Below are 25,011 nucleotides of genomic sequence, written 5' to 3' on the forward strand. Positions count from 1 at the left end.
AACCAGAGTTGACCGATGAATCTATTCCTATACGTACTTAGCCTATAAAGAAAGAGTACTTACTTGAAAAAATGGACCCAGCAATACTCCATCTTTTTTTTAACCTGTTTGAAAAATACGTTTTCTCTCGGTCTGTAAAATAAGGTTCCGTAAATCGTAGGGGGTCTTCTCAAGAGCAAAAGTCGAAAAATCGAAGAAAAAATTTAAAAAGTCTACTTTTGGATTTTTGCGATTGTTGAAAAGTCGACGTTAGCTACTCGTATTGCAACTTTCGAGTTTTTTTATTAATGTTTACTACAAAAAAGCCAAAATCTCTGCTTTCAACTCAAATTCGACTTTTTCGTTAATGTTCTACCTATTAGTCGATTTTAGTCACTATAAGAAGTTGATTAGTCTATATTGACCAACATCTAAATTCGATTAGTGGATATTTAAAAAAATCCAAAAGCCGGTTCATCGTTTTTGGAGACGACAAAAATTTGAGTTTTTTAATAAACACAGAAAAAATGTTTTTTTTTCTGATTCAATCATGAAATTAATTGATCCAATTAACTTTTTCATAGAAATGTCTTCAATCACGAAAATGATAGTATTATCAATCACAGTTTTAATTAGATAACAAAACAATACTTGATTAAAAAATTAATTGATTTAATTGAAACCCAATTAATTTTTTAATTAAACATTAAATGTAACTACACACAAAACAATTTTTTTCCGATTCAATCACGAAATTAATTGATCTAATTAATTTTTTAATTGAAATGTTTTCAATTACGAAAATAATAGTCTCAATTAAAATAAAACAAGTATATATGGCCGTAAGTTCGGCCAGGTCGAAGCTTATGTACCCTCCACCATGGATTGCGTAGAAACTTCTTCTAAACACTGCCATCCACACTCGAATTACTTGAGTTGCGGTAACGCTTGCCGATGGCAATGTATCTTAAAACCTCCTAACACCGTCGTCTAAATTGTGAGTAAGTCCATACGTGGTATATATTAAATCAAAAAAGACCGATTAAATACGTATATAATTCAGTTTGACAAAGTAGACATAAAATTTTGGCAAAATTTTCTATAGAAATAAAAATTTTGACAAAATTTTCTATAGAAAGAAAATTTTGACAAAAATTCCTACAGAAATAAAATTTTAACAACATTTTCTATAGAAATAAACTTTTGACAAAATTTTCTATAGAAATAAAATTGTGACAATGACGAAAATTTTATTATGAACCGAATAAAATTTTAACAAAATTTTCTCTGGAAATAAAATTTTGAAAAAATTTTCTATAGAAATAAAATTTTGACAAAATTTTCTATAGAAATAAAATTTGGTAGATTATTATTGGCTCTAGTGGCAACCATGATTATGAACCGATATGGACCAATTTTTGTGTGATTGGACCAATTTTGGTATGGTTGTTAGCGACCATATACTAACACCACGTGCCTAATTTGAACGGGATCGGAAGAATTTTGCTCCTCCAAGAGGCTTCGGAGGTCAAATCTGGAGAATATTTTATATGGGGGCTATATATAATTATGGACCGATATGGACCAGTTCTGGCACGGTTGTTAGAGACCATATACTAACACCATGCTCCAAATTTCAACCGGATCGGATGAAATTTGCTTCTCTTAGAGCCTCCGCAAGCCAAATCTGGGGATCGGTTTATATGGGGGCTATATATAATTATGAACCAATGTGGACCAATTTATGTATGGTTGTTAGAGACCATATACTAACACCATGTTCCAAATTTGAGCCGGATCAGATGAAATTTGGTTCTCTTAGAGGCTCCGCTAGCCAAATCGGGGGATCGGTTTATATGGGGGCGATACGTAAAAGTGGACCGATATGGGCCAATTTTTGCGTGGTTGTTAGAGACCATATACTAACACCATGTACCAAATTTCAGCCGGATCGGATGAAATTTGTTTCTCTTAGAGCCTCCGCAAGCCAAATCTGGGGATCGGTTTATATGGGGGCTATATATCATTATGGGCCGATGTGGACCAATTTCTGCATGGTAATTAGAGAACATATACCAACACCATGTACCAAATTTCAGCCGGATTGGATGAAATTTGCTTCTCTTAGAGCTCCGCAAGCCAAATCGGGGGATCGGTTTATATGGGGGCTATATATAATTATGAACCGATGTGGACCAATTTTTGCATGGTTGTTAGAGACCATATACTAACACCATGTACCAAATTTCAGCCGGATCGGATGAAATTTGCTTCTCTTAGAGACTCCGCAAACCAAATCGGGGGATCGGTTTATATGGGGGCTATATATAATTATGAACCGATGTGGACCAATTTTTGCATAATTGTTAGAGACCATATACTAACACCATGTACCAAATTTCAGCCGGACCAATTTCTGCATGGTCATTAGAGAACATATACCAACACCATGTACCAAATTTCAGCCGGATCGGATGAATTTTGCTCCTCCAAGAGGCTCCGGAGGTCAAATCTGGAAAACGGTTTATATGGGGGCTATATATAGTTATGGACCAGTTCTGCACGGTTGTTAGAGACCATATACTAACACCATACACCAAATTTGAGCCGGATCGGATGAAATTTGGTTCTCTTAGAGGCTCCGCTAGCCAAATCGGGGGATCGGTTTATATGGGTGCTATACGTGAAAGTGGACCGATATGGACCAATTTTTGCATGGTTGTTAGCAGGGCTGTGGAGTCGAGCCAATTTTGCTCGACTCCGACTCCGACTCCAGCATTTTTCATCAGCTCGACTCCGACTCCGGAGTCGACTCCGGGTAATATAACTAAATCTCATTTTAATACCACAAATTTGTAGTTCTATTGTGGGGGTGCCGTAAGTGGATCGATATAAAGTATCGTATTTATTTATGTGTGCAAAAAAAGGTCTTAATTTCACTTTAGATGCCAATTGAACTCTATATTTCAAATTTAGGGCAATGTTTAATAAATAAAATAATGATATAAATACCCATCATAATATGAGAAGATACCAACAGTATATGTATTTGTGGACCAAAATTATTGATACTATCTCAAATCCTTTAAATTTGTTGCGAACTATATGCATGAATTTGAATCTGAATCTATTTAGGCAAAATTGTATATACTTCTACAAAAGCTATGTACTTAAAATTTAAAACTAACGTTATGGGACGTAACACAATTTTAACAAAAAATAAAAATGCAAGGAAAGTCTAAAGTAGGGCGGGCCGATTATAATATACTCTGCACAACTTTGTATTTAGATCTACATTTTTATAAAATCTCAAATCAGACTTCTACAAAATCTCGGGCAATATTTGGGAAATATTTATAATTGTTTAGACAATTTCGCAAAAATGCATTTATGATTCATTCATTGAAAAGTTTGAAAATTTGAGTCATTTCTACAAGTTTTCGACTTAGCAGTGAGTATCAGTAAGCATACAATTTTGGAAAAATTTTTGTCTAGTAAATAAAATTTTGACTAAATTTTCTATAGAAATAAAATTTTGGCAAAATTTTCTATAGAAATCCAATTTTGTCCAAATATATAGAAATAAAATTTAGAATAAAATTTGGCTAAATTTTTTATAGAAATAAAAGATTGAAAAAATTATTAATAGAAATACAATTAAAAAAATTGTGTATTAATTTTACAAAATTTTCTATAGAAATAAAATTTTGCAAAATATTCTATACAAATAAAATTTTGACTAAATTTTATATAGAAAAAAAAAATATTTCTATAGTAATAAAATTTTGAATACATTTTTTATAGCAGTGAGTTTCAGTGAGCAGCAGTAAGAAAAAAAATTTTGAGAAAATTTGCTATAGAAATAAAATTTGACAATTTTTTCTTATAGAAATAAAATTTTGATAAAATGTTCAATAAAAATATGATTTAAGAACAAATTTTGTGTAGAAAATAAAATTCTGCAAAATATTCTACAGAAACAAAATTTTGACTAAATTTCCTACAGAAACAAAATTTTGACAAGATTTTCTATTGAAAGAACATTTTGACCAAATTTTCTAATAAAAAAATCTATTACTATAAAATATTGGCAAAATTTTCTATAGAAATAAAATTTTGACCAAATTTTCTAATAAAAAAATCTATTATTATAAAATTTTGGCAAAGTTTTCTATAGAAATAAAATTTTGATTGAAATTTTTATAGAAATAAACTTATCAATAGAAATAAAATTTAAAAAAAAAAACTTGTGTAACAAACTAAATTTTGCAAAATTTTCTATAGAAACAAAATTTTGACTCAATTTTCTATAGAAATAAAATTTTGACTAAATTTCCCATAGAAAAAAATATTTCTATAGTAATAAAATTTTGAATAAATTTTTTATAGAAATAAAATTTTGACAAAATTTGCTATAGAAATAAAATTTTGACAAAACTTTTTATATAAATAACATTTTGACAATTTTTCTATAAAAAAACAACTTTGAAAAAATTTTCTGTCAATATTCCACATATGTATATGGCCTTAAGATAAAATTAAACAAAATAATTTCGATTGTTCGAAATATTTCAAATAAATTGATATGGGCATTAAAATGGATCGATCCAGCCCATCTGCTAGTCTAGCATTCTAGGAAACATAAAAAGATAGTCGTAATTGGAACTTGATTTTCATTTACAATCATGCTGTACATTGATCGAATGAATAACGCAATGGAAACTAATTTGCGTAAAAACTTGCTTAGTTACAAAAATGTGAAGTATTTTAAAAAATTTGGTTTAGCCGGAGTCGGAGTCGAGCAAAATTTTTACGACTCCGACTCCGACTCCAGCAAAATCTTCAGACTCCGACTCCAAGACTCCGACTCCGAATCCACAGCCCTGGTTGTTAGAGACCATATACTAACACCATGTTCCAAATTTCAGCCGGATCGGATGAAATTTGCTTCTCTGTGAGGCTCCGCAAGCCAAATCTGGGGATCGGTTTATATGGGGGCTATATATAATTATAGACCGATGTGGGTCAATTTTTGCATGGTTGTTAGAGACCATATACCAACACCATATACCAAATTTCAGCAAGATCGCATGAAATTTGCTTCTCTTAGAGGATTCGCAAGCCAAATTTGTGGGTCCGTTTATATGGGGGCTATACGTAAAAGTGGAGCGATATGGATCATTTGCAATACCATCCGACCTACATCAATAACAACTACTTGTGCAAAGTTTCAATACGATAGCTTGTTTCGTTCGGAAGTTAGCGTGATTTCAACAGACGGACGTACGGGCGAACATGCTTAGATCGACTCAGAGTTTCACCACGACCCAGTATATACTTTATGGGGTCTTAGAGCAATATTTCGATGTGTTACAAACGGAATGACAAAGTTAATATACCCCACCAATGTGGTATCACAATGGACTGAATAGTCTAAATGAGCCTGATACATCGGGCTGCCACCTAACCTAACCTAACCTAATAAACCCCCCATCCTATGGTGGAGGGTATAAAAGTTTTGATATAGTCCCCATATAAACCGACCTCCCGATTTGGGGTCTTGGGCTTATAAAAACCTTAGTTTCTATCCAATTTGCCTGAAGTTGGAAATCTAGAGGTATTTTATTACCACAAGGAGGTGTGCCAAAAATGGTGAATCTCGGTCCATGCTTTGGTATAGCCCACATAGATTATATTTCTAGGGCTTCTAGAATATTTAGCTTCTATCCAATTCGCCTGAAATTGAAAATCTAGAGGTATTTTAGTACCATAAAGACGTGTGCCAAAAATGGTGACTATCGGTTGATGTTTAGGTATAGCCCCCATATAGACCAATTTCCCGATTTTACTTCTTGGGCTTCTAGAATCCGTTGTTATTATCCAATTTGGTTGAAATTTGAAATCTAGAGGTATTTAGGACCATAAAGAGGTGTGCTAAAAATGGTGAGTATCGGTCCAGGTTTTGGTATATCCCCCATATAGACCGATCTCCCGATTCGGGGTCTTGGGCCTATAGAATCCGTAGTTTTTATCCAATTTGCATGAAATTGGAAATCTAGAGGAATTTTAGAACATAAAGAGGTGTGCCGAAAATGGTGAGTATCGGTCCATGTTTTGGTATAGCCCCCATATAGACCGATCTCCAGTTTTTACTTCTTGGGCGTCTAAAATCTGTAGTTTTTATCCAATTTGCCTGAAATTAGAAATCTAGAGGTATTTTAAAACCCTAAAGAGGTGTGCTGAAAATGATGAGTATCGGACCATGTTTTCATATAGCCCCCATATAGACGGATCTCCAGATTTTATTCTTGGGCTTATAGAAACCGTAGTTTTTATCCAACTTGCCTCAAATTGGAAATCTAGAGGTATTTTAGGACCATAAAAAGGTATGCCGAAAATGGTGAGTATAGGTCCATGTTTTGATATAGCCATCAGATAGACTGATCTACCGATATTACTTTTTAGGCGTCTAGAATCCGTAGTTTTTATCCAATTTGCCTGAAATGAGAAATCTACAGGTATTTTAGGACCATGTTTTTGTTTATCTCCCAAATAGACTTCTTGGGCTGTTAGAAACCATAGTTTCTATCAAATTTGCATGAAATTTTAAATCTAGAAGTATTTTACGAACATAAAGAGGTGTGCCGATAATGGTGAATATCGGTCCATGTGCACTGATAATGAAAATTGCTTGAAACTGAATTATAGTTTCCAGATTTTACTTCTGGTAATCATTTAAAAAACGGGGGAAAATATCCTGATATCTGCTATAACGGGTCGCTGCCTGATAAGCGAATGACTATTGTATAAGCTGTCATGATGTGGAGGAAAAGGAATCAATTAAACACCTCTTGTGTGAGTGCCCTGCTTTTTGTGTAAGGCGTAAGCGAATTTTAGGAGCATATAGCTTTAGATTACTGGCGGACCTGGAAAACGTTAACTTAAGCAGTCTGCTAATGTTTTTGGAACAATCTGTTTGGTTCCACAAAAGTAAATAATAGAGAAGGTTCAGTGGTTAGGACTAGAAGTGTCCATATGTAATAGGTACTTTTAGTTAAATGTGGTATCACAATGGACAGAATAGTCTAAGTTAGCCTGAAATTTAATCGGGCTGCCACTTTAACCTAACCTAACCATGGGGGAAAATCTACAGATGTTAGATTTTAAATCAAGGCGTTATTTCATTTTCATTTCATTTTCTTGCACACAACAAATATGGTTCTTATAAATCCAGAATCTGATCTAGTCTTCATAGGTAAAATCTTTGAATTTATCTTCGGGAAGTGTACTGGTTGAACTGATCTGCTTGTCACCAAATCCTCCTGAAATTTTCACAGGAAACTATAATATTTGATTCATGGTGGTGGGTATTTAAGATTCGGCCCGGCCGACCTTACTGCTTTATATACTTGTTTCTGTATATTTTCAACCTCTTTCTTAAATGACTTAATGTTTTTAGTTTGATTAAAAGATTGATTGTTTTAAATAATTTTTTTTATTAAAAATTAGAAAAATTTCCAATAATATTTTTAACTGACTTTGTCTTCCCAGTTTAATTAAAAATTTAATTGTATCAATTAATTTTTTAACAAAAAAAAAAATATTATTGGAAATTTTTATATCAATTAATGTTTTAATTGATAAAGTTTTCAGCTTTAATTAACATTTTAATTGGAAATATTTTGGTGATATTTTTCTGTGAAAATTTCTAATTTCAGGCATTGTTACCTACTATAGTAGGTAACAATGTTTCGAAACTTTGAAATGAATAGATGTTTGTATTACAGAAGAGCAGGATGCCTAAACAAATCGCATATAAATGAGGAAGATTTGGGAAATTCCAGCAGGTGGCACAGATAATTCAAAAACTTTGTGAGTTAGCCTGTTAAATACGTCGTTTATAATGAATATTCTGTATTTTTCTACCAAACATGTACTTCGCTGTATTTTCAATTATACATATTTTCAGAATTTCTTTTTTATAATAAAATGCATAAAATTTTTTTCAGAGTGTATTTGTATAATTTTCTTAAATTAATATGGATTATATAGTACAAAGATTGTATTGATTAACATCGTAATAAACACAATTACGATAGTAATTGTATAGGTTACAAAATTCTATAAACATTGTACTCAGTTCAATTACGACTGTAATTGAAAACACTATATACTTCAAATACTAATGTATTTGGATTGAGTACTATGTCATTTGAATATTTTGACAAATTCCAATTACATTTATACTCAACGCAAATATTACTTCATTTGAAAATAGTTTTATGACAACCTTACAATTTGGGTAATTGGATTTACAATTTTCGTCATAAGCTGAAAATCAAATACAAAAATAATTGAATTCACAATTTTTGTATTTGATTCAATTATTCACTTTTTTCTGTGTACTTAATTTGAGGACACAAGAATTTATCAGGGAAGGCATACCAACAGATTTCAGTTCTCTTGGAATATTTAAGGTAGTTCATGAATATTCTACCTAATTTGCTTTGCAATAACTTAGCTTATGCCGGTGATCAATCCCTCAATCAAATCGCTTCACAATCATTCGTAATCTCTCTCCGTTTCCGTTTCCATTTTTATTTTTTCTCTTTACTCGCTCTCTCTCTCTATTTCTCTTTGATCAATATCTCTTAACGTACATATGTTTGCACGAAATTATTAAAAGAATATATGCTGGATGTACCACTCATATTATATTTATAATCATTGGATGTGTAATATATTATAATATATGTCTCAAATATTGTATATTAATTTATAAACATCATATGCTTGCACTTAAAAATATTGTTTTAACAAATTAACACCAAAGAAATATATTTTTACACTTGAACATATAAAAACATACTTTATATTAAAATTTCTATAAAATTTTTCTCTTTCCAGATACTTTTATTTGATTATAAAGAAGATAACTCGTTAACGATGACTACCAACAACGACATCTACAGACAAATATGATAATTTTGGATTCTTTAGCATTAGCCACATCATCGTTGTCGTCATCTAGCAGCAAATCACAATTTTTGCATAAAACTAAGACGAAATCATATTCCACCATTGAGGCTGAGTTGTTAGACGATAAGGTTGGAGGTATTGTCTTACCACCATCATCCCTTCATGGTGAAATGACAACAACAAATAAATGTCCTCAACAACCACAAGAACAGCCAGTAGGAGGTCAAGAACAACAACAGCAACAACAAGAATTGCAGCAACAATGTCTTCATCACATAGAAGAGGCTGATGAAGTTGTTGAAGTTATTAATGCGAAACCATCTTCACCTACTTCTTCAATTCGGAGGGAAATTCATGTTGCTGCTGAAGAACAATCAAGGGCTGTTGGGGATATAAATCCCCATAACAATAAACGATTCCAAGCAACAATAACAAATGTGACAACAATTACCGGCAACCAAAAGACAATGGAGATGCAACAACAACAACATCATGCAATGCCAACTGTATCTGCTGCAACATCCGATGATAATGGAGGAGAAGGAGGAGCACTATGTATGTGAATTGCAACACCGGAATGGAAGCGGAATAGGAGCAATCCTACCATCAGCCAAGAGAATTGTTTAGGTGATAGCAATGCAACCACTAACAATACCTTTTCCACATTAAAATCGCTTAACGACAGCAACGACATCAACAAGGGCGAGAACAATGTGGCAGAAAAGCCACAACAACCGAAACTCCAACACCAACATAATCAACTAAACTTGGCTCAAACAAATAAGCCAAATAATGCATGCGATAAAAATGGAACAATAGCAGTATCCAGAACCACACCAGTGAACAGTGAATGCAATGATAACACCACTACCACCACCACCATCTCCTCCCCCTCCTCCTCTGACATCACTGACAATTGTCATGGAAATTTTAGTAAAAGTCTCAACATTTTACCCACTTTCAATATGGCTAGCAATGGCTTTGTTACTGATAATGGTGTTAGTCTGGCAATAGCTCAAGATGATTGCAAAAGCATGCAGGCTCAGATTCCCATGGTGGCCCAAGAGCAAAAGGAATTGCTGGTGGTTCAAGCATTTCCCTCAAATCTACATAGCTATGGATACCACCCGAAAGCTAACAATAATCAACAAAATATTGATAGTGGTAATAGTCATGGAAATGCTTGGGATTCCAAAGCTGTGGCCGCTGTTGGCAACGACAATTTGGATAGAGGCATTCATGGTATTGGTGGTGGTGGAATTGCTCATTGTCACTCCGACTCGTATGCCAGGAATGAAAACAATGGCCTACCAACCACCACCAATGCCTCTGGCCTTAGTTGCGGGAATAGAACTATCAGTGGCTTCCCTGTTGGTGATGTTGATGCAATGGTTCAGTGCATTTTGTCAACACGCGAACTAAAAGTGAGTAGCGAGTCTTCAACCTGCAGTAATAATACAGAGACTATTGTCAACGACGACGCTACTGCCGCTGTCGCTACTCCGAAAAGCTCTGTCAACTTTAACGTCGTTCCAAGAACAACAGTTATATCATCATCATTTGTCATGGCTGAATTATCGTCATCCGTTCTGGCCGGGAATAAGCAGCAAGTATATTCTGGTTTCACCATTCAGCCCCAACTTAACAATAAAGCTCTCACTCGCACTGAGCATTCGATTGCCAAAGACCCATTAGGAAATGCATTACCGCTTACCAAGGGTGGTGATGTCTTGTCTGAAAATGCAAAGCCCTATAATGGGCCATCTTTATTGGGGTCTTCTGAGCCTCTGGGTGATACGATCGATTTAATGGATTTTTCAGAGATAATTAATGAACCTTTTATGGTGTTGCCATCTTCTGAGACACATTGTTGGCAACCACGTGACGATACCATGATGATGATGATGAAACCTATTCAAGATGTTGGAGTAAATAAAAATTTCAGAAAAGGTAATTAGTCTATGTTTGTTTTTTTTTTTTGTCAAATTTCTAGAATATTTGTTTTGTAGCAATAGAAGAAAGCCAAAAAATTTATATTGGTTTTGTGGAAGGTCATTATGTTTGAGTAGAGGGAAGAAATCGTATTACAAGTTAAAGATATCGTTTTACAAGCTATAAAATACAAAACGAGATAAATATAATTATTGTTGGAGATTTTAATGAAGAGGCTGGTATTTCTTGAGTGAAGGTCACCTCAATTCGAATATAAAGCTGACGGAGAAACTATCTCTCCACGTGCACAGAAAAAATTTTTTTTTCTGATTCAATCACGAAATTAATTGATCCAATTAATGTTTTAATTGAAATGTTTTCAATCACGAAAATGATAATATTAATCACATTTTTAATTGGGCATAAAAAAATATTTGATTAAAAAATTAATTGATTTCATTATTAAATTTCAATTAATTTTTTTAATTGATTCAATTAAAAATGTAATTAACGTGATTGCAAAACTCAATTAATTTTGTAATGGTAAAGGTAACTATTTTTAATCACTTTCCTAATACATTTAGTTGACTGACTGTTGTCAGTTTGATTAAAAAGTTGATTGTTTAAATAAATTTTTGATAAAAAATTAAAACAAAATTCATTATTTTTATACCCACCACAATAGAATGGTGATGGTGGTATAATAAGTTTGTCATTCCGTTTGTAACACATCGTCCTGCACTTTGGCACAGATTCGGTTTTTGTTTGCAGACAGGTCAAGTTTGAAGATACACTCAAAAAAAAAGTTTACTTGGATTCAAAGATTTTGACCTTCCTTTAAGGATAAGGAATCAATACCAAGATTCCGAGCCAATAAAGACATTTTTTTTACGGACCTCCCTGGCTTTAAATCTAGGATCGATAAAATTAAAATTGGATACAGATCTCATTCATCGAATTTTTGTTCCCTGTTTGCGGTATATTAATGAAGGTATTCATGTACAAACAAATTCCAGTTTCAAAATCCAAATTATGCCAAGTACTTCAAAGTAAGAACTGTTTTCTTAATGCTAAAAAAAACTTTAAACCAAACATGCAAATCCATAAAATAAGTCTTAGCCTACATTTGAAGCGTTTTTATCTTAAATTTAAAAATTCAATATGTCAGTTGAGTTAAAGACGATTTCTTTAAATTGAAAATGTTTTTCTTTATTTTAAGGAACATTTGCCTTACTTCAAAGATCTACAACTTAAACAGAGGGACGCAAAATTTCAAGATTTGTGTCCTAAATTTAATGAAAAAAATTTTTGAAGGAAGGATTATAGACTTTCTTTTAATTAAAATGTCATTATTTTAAATAATTTTGTCCTTAGCATTGCGTAAATTTCGAGTCCTAAAATTTAAGTTGCATAATCTTCCATATTAGGTTAATATTTTTTTCAGTGTAGGCTATATCGGTCCAGGTTTTGATGTAACCCCAATATAACAGGTTTGCTGATAAGTCACCGGTCTAACAAAGAAAAACACATTTTTTTTGTCAAAATTCGTTTTTATTATTCAACATAGTTCCCTTCAAGAACGATACAACGATTATAACGACCTTCCAATTTTTTGACACCATTTTGGTAGTACTCCTACGGTTTTGCCTCAAATAAGCCTCAGTTTCGGCAGTCACCTCTTCATTCCCTGCGATCATCCTTTTGAGGTCTGAGAACAAGAAAAAGTCGCTGGGGGCCAGATCTGGCGAATACGGTGGGTGGGGAAGCAATTTGAAGCCCAATTCATGAATTTTTGCCATCGTTCTCAATGACGCACCGTGCCACAAGGTGCGTTGTCTTGGTTGAACAACACTTTTTTCTTCTTCATATGGGGCCGTTTTGCCGCGATTTCGACCTTCAAATGTTCCAATAACGCCATATAATAGTCACTGTTGATGGTTTTTCCCTTCTTAAGATAATCGATAAAAATTATTCCACGCGCATCCCAAAAAAACAGAGGCCATTACTTTACCAGCCAACTTTTGAGTCTTTCCACGCTTCGGAGACGGTTCAGCGGTCACTGTCCACTCAGCCGACTATCGATTGGACTCAGGAGTGTAGTGATGGAGCCATGTTTCATCCATTGTCACATATCGACGGAAAAACTCGGGTGTATTACGAGTTAACAGCTGCAAACACCGCACAGAATCATCAACACGTTGTTGTTTTTGGTCAAATGTGAGCTCGCGCGGCACCCATTTTGCACAGAGCTTCCGCATATCCAAATATTGATGAATGATATGACCAACACGTTCCTTTGATATCTTTAAGGCCTCTGCTATCTCGATCAACTTCATTTTACGGTCATTCAAAATCATTTTGTGGATTTTTTTGATGTTTTCGTCGGTAACCACCTCTTTCGGGCGTCCACTGCGTTCATCGTCCTCCGTGCTCATTTCACCACGCTTGAATTTTGCATACGAATCAATTATTGTCGATTTCCCTGGGGCAGAGTCTGGAAACTCATTATCAAGCCAAGTTTTGGCTTCCACCGTATTTTTTCCCTTCAGAAAACAGTATTTTATCAAAACACGAAATTCCTTTTTTCACAATAACAAAAGTTGCTTCCTAAAAGACGCTCTATCTCACAAACTAATTGACTTACAGACGTCAAATTTTGATACGAATCATTTGAAGGTTGGTATTATATAAAAATAATATGCATTTAATACTAGCGACGCCATCTATGTGTCAGACAGGGGACTTATAAGCCAACCTGTTATATATGGCAGCTATATTTAAATTTAATCCGATTTCTTCCAAATTCAATAGCGTTCATCCTTGTGTCCAAAAAACACCCTGTACCAAATTTCATCCAAATCGGTTAATAATTGCGACCGGCATACTGTGAACAACAAATACATGACAGACGGACGTGTGGACACCGAGCGCTAGATAGACTCAGGAGGTAATTCTGAGTCGATCGGTATATATTTTATGGGGTCTAAAATCAATATTTCTGGTAGGCACATTTTTTGGCCGATCAAAGTTATTCTACCCTGACCACTATGTGGTTTAGGGTGGGTTAGGTTAGGTTAGGTGGCAGCCCGATGTATCAGGCTCACTTAGACTATTCAGTCCATTGTGATACCACATTGGAGAACTTCTCTTTTTAGGGTATAAAAATTGCGGATTTTTGAAAATATTTGTGGTCAAACGCTCAGCAAAAAAAGAGCTTCCAAAAAAGTAATTTGGATCCCAAATCTGTTATCCGGAAGTTGTGAAAGCTTGGATCATCTCCAATGAATTTTACATGGGCTTGTCATAGGACGGAAGTACTCCCTTTTTGGATCCTTTACATTGCTTTAGAAGTTGTGCCCTGGAAGTTAATTTGAATTAAGAAATTTAAAAAGCGACAAAAACTTTTTTTTTTTCAACCAATTTCACTTTTTTTCATCCAAATGTTTTATTACACAATTACTTTCCTATTATCTATTTTTTTACAATTTATACTTGCTCCGACCAGGGGTTGAACCTGGGTTTTCTGGCACCATAACAGAACGCCATAGCATACTCAGCCACAAACGCCATTGAACATAAAGCGTCGAAAGGTCAATTCAAATATTTGTGATATGATCGTAATACGACACCAAGGAATAACATTCTAATTGCTTCTCGAGATGTTCTTTATTAGTATTAACGAAAAAATAAGAAACGCAGGTTCACCAGCGGCAATTTTTTGATCAAATATTTTTCTAATAAATTATTTTTATACCCTCCACCATAGGATGGGGGGTATATTAACTTTGTCATTCCGTTTGTAACACATCGAAATATTGCTCTAAGACCCCATAAAGTATATATATTCTGGGTCGTGGTGAAATTCTGAGTCGATCTAAGCATGTCCGTCCATCCGTCCGTCCGTCTGTTGAAATCGCACTAACTTCCGAACGAAACAAGCTATCGACTTCAAACTTGGCACAAGTAGTTGTTATTGATGTAGGTCGGATGGTATTGCAAATGGGCCATATCGGTCCACTTTTACGTATAGCTCCCATATAAACGGATCCCCCAAATTTGGCTTGCGAGGCCTCTAAGAGAAGCAAATCTCATCCGATCCGGCTGAAATTTGGTACATGGTGTTTGTATATGGTCTCTAACAACCATGCAAAAATTGGTTCACATCGGTCCATAATTATTTATAGCCCCCATATAAACCGATCCCCCGATTTGGCTTGCGGAGCCTCTAAGAGAAGCAAATTTCATCCGATCCGGCTGAAATTTGGTGTTAGTATATAGTCTCTAACAATCATGCAAAAATTGGCCCACATCGATCCATAATTATATATAGCCCCCATATAAACCGATCCCCTGATTTGGCTTGCAGAGCCCCTAAGAGAAACAATTTTCATCCGATTCGGCTGAAATTTGGTACATGGTGTTAGTATATGGTCTCTAACAACCGTGCAAAAATTGGTCCACATCGGTCCATAATTATATATAGCCCCCATATAAACCGATCCCCCGATTTGGCTTGCAGAGCCTCTAAGAGAAACAATTTTCATCCGATCCGGCTGAAATTTGGTACATGGTGTTAGTATATGGTCTCTAACAACCATGCAAAAATTGGTTCACATCAGTCCATAATTATATATAGCCCCCATATAAACCGATCCCCCGATGTGGCTTGCGGAGCCTCTAAGAGAAGCAAATTTCATCCGATCCGGCTGAAATTTCGTACATGGTGTTAATATATGGTCTCTAACAACCATGCAAAAATTGGTTCACATCAGTCCATAATTATATATAGCCCTCATATAAACCGATCCCCCGATTTGGCTTGCGGAGCCTCTAAGAAAAGCAAATTTCGTACATTGTGTTAGTATATGGTCTCTAACAACCATGCAAAAATTGGTTCACATCGGTCCATAATTATATATAGCCCCCATATAAACCGATCCCCCGATTTGGCTTGCGGAGCCTCTAAGAGAAACAATTTTCATCCAATCCGGCTGAAATTTGGTACATGGTATTAGTATATAGTCTCTAACAACCATGCAAAAATTGGTCCACATCGGTCCATAATTATATATAGCCCCCATATAAACCGATCCCCTGATTTGGCTTGCAGAGCCCCTAAGAGAAACAATTTTCATCCGATTCGGTTGAAATTTGGTACATGGTGTTAGTATATGGTCTCTAACAACCGTGCAAAAATTGGTCCACATCGGTCCATAATTATATATAGCCCCCATATAAACCGATCCCCCGATTTGGCTTGCAGAGCCTCTAAGAGAAACAATTTTCATCCGATCCGGCTGAAATTTGGTACATGGTGTTAGTATATGGTCTCTAACAACCATGCAAAAATTGGTTCACATCAGTCCATAATTATATATAGCCCCCATATAAACCGATCCCCCGATTTGGCTTGCGGAGCCTCTAAGAGAAGCAAATTTCATCCGATCCGGCTGAAATTTCGTACATGGTGTTAATATATGGTCTCTAACAACCATGCAAAAATTGGTTCACATCAGTCCATAATTATATATAGCCCTCATATAAACCGATCCCCCGATTTGGCTTGCGGAGCCTCTAAGAAAAGCAAATTTCGTACATTGTGTTAGTATATGGTCTCTAACAACCATGCAAAAATTGGTTCACATCGGTCCATAATTATATATAGCCCCCATATAAACCGATCCCCCGATTTGGCTTGCGGAGCCTCTAAGAGAAACAATTTTCATCCAATCCGGCTGAAATTTGGTACATGGTATTAGTATATAGTCTCTAACAACCATGCAAAAATTGGTCCACATCGGTCCATAATTATATATAGCCCCCATATAAACCGATCCCCCGATTTGACCTCCAGATTTGAAAATTCTTCCCATTCGGTTGAAATTTGGTACGTGATGTTAGTATAGAGTAATCAACAACCATGCAGGAATTGGTTCCTATCAGTCCATAATAATATATAGCTCCCATATAAACCGATCCCCAGATTTGACCTCCGGTGCCTTTTGGAGGAGCAAAATTCATCCGATCTGGTTGAAATTTGGTACGTGGTGGTAGTATATGATATTCAAGTCTTTAGTCTTTCGTAGAAGTTGCTACTTACGGCCATATATACTTGTTTTATGTAATGCATCGTTTTTATTTTTTTATTTGCGGCATATATTTTCGTATAAATATACTTGTATCTTTTCCATTAAAAATCAACAAAAAATTAAAAATTCTCGTAATTTGGTTCAAATCCCAGCGGGGACGAAATTTATTTTTTCTTATTATTATTTTTTGTTACTTTTTTAATAATTTTCTATTTTTTATTTTTTTTTTTATTAGTTTTCTATTTTTTTTTTTTTGTTAAATTTAATTGTCCAAAATTTGCACTTAAAATAGCCTGATTGCGTTCTTTCTAATACTTGTTCACAAGGACTGCATCGGAAGTAGAAAAAAATCATTGGGGGATCCCAAGACGCGCTTTAGATGAAATGTTTGTGCACTTGTCCAAAAGGACGGCATCGGAAGTGAAAAAAATCATTGGGTGATCCCACGATGCGCTTTAGAAGAAATGTTTGTGGACTTGTCCAAAAGTACTGCATCGGAAGTTGAAAAAACTCGATGGGGGATTTTGGGATGGGCTTTAAAAGAAATGTTTGTGGAATAATTTCCATTTTTTTGCTGGACGTTTCAAGCGTTAGAATGCATTAAAAATCATAATTTTTTTTTTGCAAACTGTCGTAAAATTTTTTAACACACATCCAACACACTAAATTTGGATGACAAGCCCATGTTAAATTCATAGCTTCTGCGTCAATTTTGCACCACTTCTCAATCCAAAAGAGCATTTTCAATACTTTTTTGGCGACACTTTTTTACTGGGATCAGGCGTTATTTCATCGGATTTTTTTTGCACGCTTAGGATAGATGCTTAAGATTCCATCTAGAAAAATGGTATACTTTCCATATGTAGAAACTTTAAATTTAACTTCGGGAAGGGTACGATTTTAACTGATCTGCTTGGAAGGGTAACTGTCATTAAATTCACCTGAAATTCTATATATTTTCAAGTAACTCGCTACGACGAAGAGTTTTCCAAGGAAACATTTATATTTGATTCATAGATGTGGGTATTTAAGATTCGCACTGGACGATCTTAAGGCCATATATTGTACTTGTTTATGTGTAGAATCGGACGGCATTAATTGCTAAGAGAAGAAGACCACCAATTATGATGTCACAATGGACTTAATAATCTAACGGACTGCCACTACAACAAGAACCTTACCTTAGTCTACCGATTTCTAAGAGTTGCATTATATCTTAAGCAACTCTTCGAAAAGTATATTTTTAAGTCGATTTACTTAATAGTTATCTTGTAGATTTTAATTTTGTTTTTCCATTACTCTTTCAGAAATGACTATCACTAACCCAACCACCACCACTGAGCTCAAATCAGATTTTTTGGAAATTAATTTTGAAGCCACAAGTGATGAGAAGAATCAGCATCAGCAAATCTCTAAATCTCCTAACCTAACACAATACAATTTCGATAATGTAACAATCTATTGTGATTTAAATGAGACCCTGGAAGAACAAAATCTATTGGAGAGCAAAGAGATACCAGCAGAATCTATAAGAATTGCTGCTGCTGTTGATGATGATGATGATTTGCAACAAAAGTCAATTGTAGTCCATGGGGATACAATCACAATTGAATGCGAAAATAATGATAGAGTAGAAATGTTGTCGACTATCAGGGGGGTTTTAACAATGGCGACGTCAGATACGAAGGAGAAGGTGAATGAAACAAAAACACCAGTTACGTGCACAAATGTTTGTCGAGGTGGTGATGGTGATAATGGCCAGCCAAAAACGTCAGCGACGACATTAACGACAGAAGAGGTGATAAACGCAGACGTTAACCGAGGCCGAGGTGGTGACGTTGATTTTTATGCGTTTATGAAAACAGAGAGAAATAGAGGCGAAGAGAGCAGAGCGGAGACATGCGCTATGGAGGCCAATATGGAGGCAGCCATTGAGACATGTCAAAATAAAGCTTTGACAACAGAACCACCAGTGGATGTGAATAATAAATTTACAACGAAATCAACATTAAACGTAGACAGTAGTTGTTGTCTCCGCGCGTCTACTCTCACAACAAAATCATATGAGAAAAATTCACCACAACTCAAGGAAGATTTCACCATATCCACCACATCCTTTGAGAATGACAATAAAGAGCAACAGCAACAGAAACAAACCAACCAGTCCACCAGTGCGTATACGTTTGGGGAATTTGCAAAATGTCTGAAACCATCATCAGACGAGGACAAAGTCATCGTCTCCGTCGATGATACATACACAATTGCAACTAAACAAAATGAAAATTTGCAAAAATTTCCTAAATTCATAACTTCAAAGAAGGATAAAATTTTCCACTTACAGCCATTGGAAAGTGAAACTAAAGAGCAGAGTGAATGTTTAATAAAAAATCCAGTGATTCCAAATGATGAAAATGTTAGTGTTAATGTCTGTGTGAATGGTGAAGAAGAAAAAGGATATGCAAGTCTAAAAAATCCTTTATGTAATGATATACTACAAATTGCAAGTGATAAGTGTATAAGAAATTTTTGTAACGACAACAAAAAATCAACAACTAATACAAAAGTCCTTGAAAAAGAATTTCTTTTAAAATCTCAAGAATTTAATGAAAATATTGATAAAAAATTTCCGACAGACAACAAAGAAGCTGAGGTGGTTTTAGTGAAAAGAGATACAGAATTCAAGGAATCTATATGTTTGAGTTTATCAACAAATTCTCAAGGATTTGATCCCTGTTCGCCAAGTTCTTTGGCAATTTCTCAATGTGTTGGAGATAAATTTCGAAAATTTTCCTATTCTGATAGAGAAAATTGTGAAATTTTTCCATTGCCAAAGAATCAAGAAAAAATCTATACCAACAAAAATATATTTGAAATAGCAAAAACAGCAACAACAACAACAACACCACCAGCCGAAGGAGTAGGCGCAGTAGCAGAGACCCCAACAGCAACAGCAGAAGGATTTTGTGTGAATGTTGAAAATAATGTATGGCCGAAAAACGAAGGCCAGCAGGTGACGACGAAAAAACGACAACAAGGTAACGATTATAAACGGAACGACGATAACCAGCACGAGGACGTAAACGCAAAGGCTGGCGTTGGCGTCGTTTACGAAAGAGCAAATGAAACGAAAGGACAATCAACAAAAACAGGGTACACATTTAACAGACATTGCTGCAACAACAACAACAAAAACACCACCAGCAATAATCCAACAAATATTGATGAAGAGCTAGATAATGATAAATGTGACTTGAATAGAACATATGGAATTTCTTTGAAATCCTCCAGAGAGCGGGAAGAAGAAGACGACGACAACGACGACGAAGAACAGCCTCCCTTATTGCCTCCTCCACCACATCCAACATCATTGCTATACCTATCCCAAAATTTTTGTTCTTACCATCAAACGAAGGACCACCAAGACAACTGTCAACGTCTTGATAGCGATGATGTATTGAATAAGAATATATTTTTACAAATCAATGCTATATTTAGAGATCACAAAGGCGAAGAAGAAGAAGACGAATTAGAACAAGAAGAAGACAACAAAGAATGTATATTTTACCCCAAAAGCCTTAACAACCCAAAAACTTTAGTGGGTATTAAAAAAGAAATCAAAGGCAAATTTAAGGCTTGTGGTCATAAAAAATCTATAGAAGAAGATTTTAAAGGAAATTTGGAAAAAAATCATAAAATTAATGAAGCAATTCCTAAATGCATAGAGTTTACCAAAGAAACAGAAAATTTAGAAAATCTTAAAAAATTACAAAATACAATAAAACTCATTGACGAGGAATACTCTAAAGATTATGAACAAATTCCTGAAATTTATGTTTGCAGTCATGAAATAAATGATAAAGAAATTCATAATTATTCAAATACAAATGAATTAGCCAAAAATTCTAAATCAATTCCTATTATAACCGAAAAAGGTCATGAAATACATGAACCCTTTAATAAAATAAATGAAGATATTCATAACCCAATAACCAAAGATTGTGAAAGATTGAAACTAAATGGTAAAAGTGAAGAAAAATCTCAGCCAAGTAATGCAATAGACCTTCAAAAGTCAAATAAACAAATTAATAAATTAATTGAAAATATACAAAATCCTTCATCGAAAAAATCTTATGAAGATAATCCTGCAAATCAGGAAAAAATTCATAAAGAAAAAAATCATGAAATAAGTAAACAAGGCCGTAAAAGTCCCAATTCGTTAAACAACTCGATTTACTTAACATCCAAAGATTGTGAAAAAATTCATGACCAATGTGAAAAAGTTCATGAAATAAATGAACAAATTAATGAAATAGTCCTTAATTTAGAACCATCAATTGATAGTAAAAATAAAGAAAATTATAATTATTACGCAGAGGATATAAACAAGAAATCTTTAAAAAATTGTGAAAATATACATGATCTCCATGAAAAAGATCATAAATTAAATGACCAAATACATGAAATAACCGACGCAGAGAAACTAAATGATAATTTTGTTTCGCAGAAATTCAATGACCAATTAACCAAAACTTATGAAGATAGTTATAAACAAAGTGAAAACTTTCATAAAAAATTTATAGAAAATCATAAAAATTTTGAAAAAATTCCCAATACCAAAGAAGATATTGTTGAAAAGTCTAAGGAATTTTCTACATACGTTTCAAAAGACTTGGTAAAGAAATTAGCCAAAGATTTTGATATAATTGAAAAAGTTCATGAAATTAAGGAAAATATTCCTAAACCAAGAGAAGCAAATTCAAATGAATATCTCACAAATTCTCAAATACTGAATGAAAATCTTGTGAGAAATCAAAGTGATTCAATTGTAAAAAATCATAATATTTATGATCAAATACATGGAATAAATGCAGAAATTCTTCAATATCAAAGAAATTTGTTGGAAACTCCTCAACCGCTAGAAGAAAATAATACATTGGAAAATTTTGAAAACTATTTGGAAAATCTAAGAAAGAAATGTAATTTGGAAAATGAATTAATACCCAAATATAATGAATTAAATCATAATAGCAATGAAAGTGAACATTTTAATTTAAATAACATAGAAGAAAGCACTGAACATAAGAATAACTCTACTACTTTCTCTACCATAACATTCAAAAACAATAATTGCTCCCATAAAAAACCACTAGAAATTGGGAACAATTTATCGAAATCTCTTGATACCGCAAACACTTGTAATAATCCCACGAGAAAAGTTGTAAATGAAAACGAAATAGTTTTGCTTCATCATAATAAGCCTTGGCAGCCACAAGAAGAACACTGCCTCCAGCAAGATAATAAGCAACTGACACATAACCTCAATGATCTGGGTATTAAGGGCTTATCAGAAAAACACACAAAAGCAGCAACAACAACAACAACAAAGGACGTTAATAACACCAAGGCCACATCCTTAAAGCAAACACCTAAAATCATTGTTGGTATTGTCCCATCACAGGCATCAGGCAATGAATACGATTTAAATCCAGAGGAATTCGAGGCCAGTCAACGTTTGCAACGTTTACTCCAAAACTCATCGTTGCCCTTAAAATACCAACAATTGAGTGAAACTACTAAACAAGTGGTTAGTGAGGATGAGGTAAGCCGAAGTAGTGAGCTTTGTGGGGTTGCGAAATCCTTGAATTGTGTTAACAAAGGCAAAGACAAGGTTCACCACGAGTCATTAGAAGAGGTGGTTGAATATCTCCATACAACATTTGTGAATGTCCAAACACCCATAACACCTTCCATTGATTTAAAGGGGGCGGCTGTGGTTATAAATGCTAGCATAAATACAGAAACGCCAACGACTACTACGAAGGCTAACAAACTTCAGGCAGACTGTGAAACAACTTTAGAAAGGTCGTTTTTAGACAGGCCAAAGAAAAACACTGAGCAAACAAAGAAAGAAGAGGAGAAGAAGAAGAAGCTAGAGGAGGTCGAGGAGAATAGTGTGGAGTATGGGATACCAACATATGAAAAACAAGACTCTCACATCTCCCCCATCTCGGCTGATAAAGCTCCAGAAAATCTACATCACAAAGAAGGTGTAGAGAAAAGGTGGCCAAAAGAGAATCATCAATTACCAATAGGCGAAACAAACAACAAAGAGCACAACGATAATCAAGAAGAACAAGATACAACAAATAATAACTTCAGCGATTGGCAAAGGACAAACTCACCCCAGGCATATGTCACAGCGAAGATAGTGCGTCTGCGTCAACAAAACTCACCACAGACACAAGAAGCTCTGCCAACGGCTCAGCCAACATTTGACTTCTCTGTTAATTGTGAAACTGCAAGTGCAACAAAGCCATTAGACCATTGTCTCCATTGCCATCATCAGCATAAACACCTGCAGCAGTTGGCGAGGAGGGAAAATCCCCCAGAACCAGGGAGCACTGTTAGCACTCTTCCCAGCAGGCTAGACAATGAAAATGCAAATATACGGTTTCCCTTAAACGTTGATAGTAGAACTAAGACACCAGAGACCACAACGAGTATTAAATGTTCCCCCACCACCAGCAGCACGACTCTAACATCATCACCCACTAAACGGTGTAACCTTAATCTGCAACATATTGTCAATACCAAAGAGTTGGTAAGACAACAGGAGGAGGAACAGCACCTGCATCATCAAAAACAACAGCAAGCGATAGCATTTAGGGAAAAGCCCCAGGGGCCCATATACAAGAGTGCATTTGTGCCAACGAAACCGGAAATAGAGAGTCGCTTAATACCCCGCGGCAACGGAAATACAATAGCAACTGCTACAGCTACATCTGTAGCAGCGTTAGCGGCGGCGGCAAAATCAGGGGTTTGTAGCTTAAATCCCAACAGTCCAACAGATCTTTTGGGTCCGGCCGAATTTGATACACAACGCTTCAGTAGTTTTTTACAGCGTCACAGTCCAGAGGAACACGTGCAATCACAATTGCCCTACCACCTTCAAGGTAGTGGTGGTGGTCAACCATATTATTCTCCTCCATTAATCTATCATTGTTATGATGAATTACTATTGGAACAGGAATCACAGCAATTAACTAGGAATAACCAAGAACCCAAACTAAAGCTCCTAACCAAGGAACAAACAACAACTGTTGCTTCCCATAGTAATAATGAAACTGAAAATGATGATGGTGATGACCAATCTATAAGTTCTACTACCTCTTCTCCATGCGATTGTTTGAATTGCCAATTGGAGGAAGCCGAAGCTAGCAAGAAATATCAGCAATCGATAACGACTCATATTGCTGAAACACATTCCTTAAGACCTTCTTTATCACCATCCCCACCACCACCTCTTCTTCCACCCAAATCGTATATCCCGTGCTCATTCGGTGCCACGAATATCCGTGCGAAAACATTCAAAATGCGTGAAGTTAACGGTCAATTGCGTGGTTTACTTAAAAAACCAAATCGTCCTCCTCCCACTCGTAAAAATCGTGTCGTATTCGATGAAACGCGTAATGAATTTTTCGAAGCCGATTATATTATTCTAATACGTGAGGATTGTGCCTACGATGAGGAGGATGAGGAACCCTGCACGTGCGGTGAACATGAATTGGTGCGTTTATGTTGTGAGGAGGGTTGCCAATGTAATTACTCAACGGCAACAGCACCGGCCACCACAGACGAGAATAATCGTACACCACAGGTATGTGCAATGAAACGAACAGAATTTATTTTATTTTCTGGAATGGTAATTACCTTTAATTATTTGAAATATTGTCTTTTTGTGGTTTGTGGAACGGCAAATCCAAATGATCGTTGTCACGATCCTGCCAGGTGTTCGATTTTCAATTGCTAATGATCATTATTTCGTGACGAGACAGAGAGAGAGAACAGTAGGGTTCGTATTAAAGTGTGGCAATACGAGAGTTGCCTTTTATATTTTGGGATTAGAGAACTAAAACAGATATTAGCAATATGGCCGTAAGTTCGGCCAGGCCGAATCTTATGTATGTTACCCTCCACCATAGATTGCGTAGAAATTTCTACTAAAGACGATCATCCACAATTAAATTACTTG

The 25,011-nt window shown here is 35.1% G+C and overlaps 1 protein-coding gene across 1 annotated transcript in view; it reads left to right on the top strand.

Moving 5' to 3' along the window:
• Window positions 1-8,957: 8,957 nt before the first annotated feature.
• The window catches only part of LOC142231186 (uncharacterized), a 147,868-nt gene continuing 131,814 nt past the window's right edge, over window positions 8,958-25,011 (top strand). The window contains 6 exon segments of the mRNA XM_075301805.1: window positions 8,958-9,513; window positions 9,586-10,908; window positions 18,287-19,492; window positions 19,613-19,741; window positions 19,865-20,599; window positions 20,702-24,636. Of these exon segments, the coding sequence (XP_075157920.1) occupies window positions 8,958-9,513; window positions 9,586-10,908; window positions 18,287-19,492; window positions 19,613-19,741; window positions 19,865-20,599; window positions 20,702-24,636 (7,884 nt within the window).

Source organism: Haematobia irritans, chromosome 3, assembly GCF_050003625.1.
Source record: "Haematobia irritans isolate KBUSLIRL chromosome 3, ASM5000362v1, whole genome shotgun sequence".
NCBI classification, from domain to species: Eukaryota; Metazoa; Arthropoda; class Insecta; order Diptera; family Muscidae; genus Haematobia; species Haematobia irritans.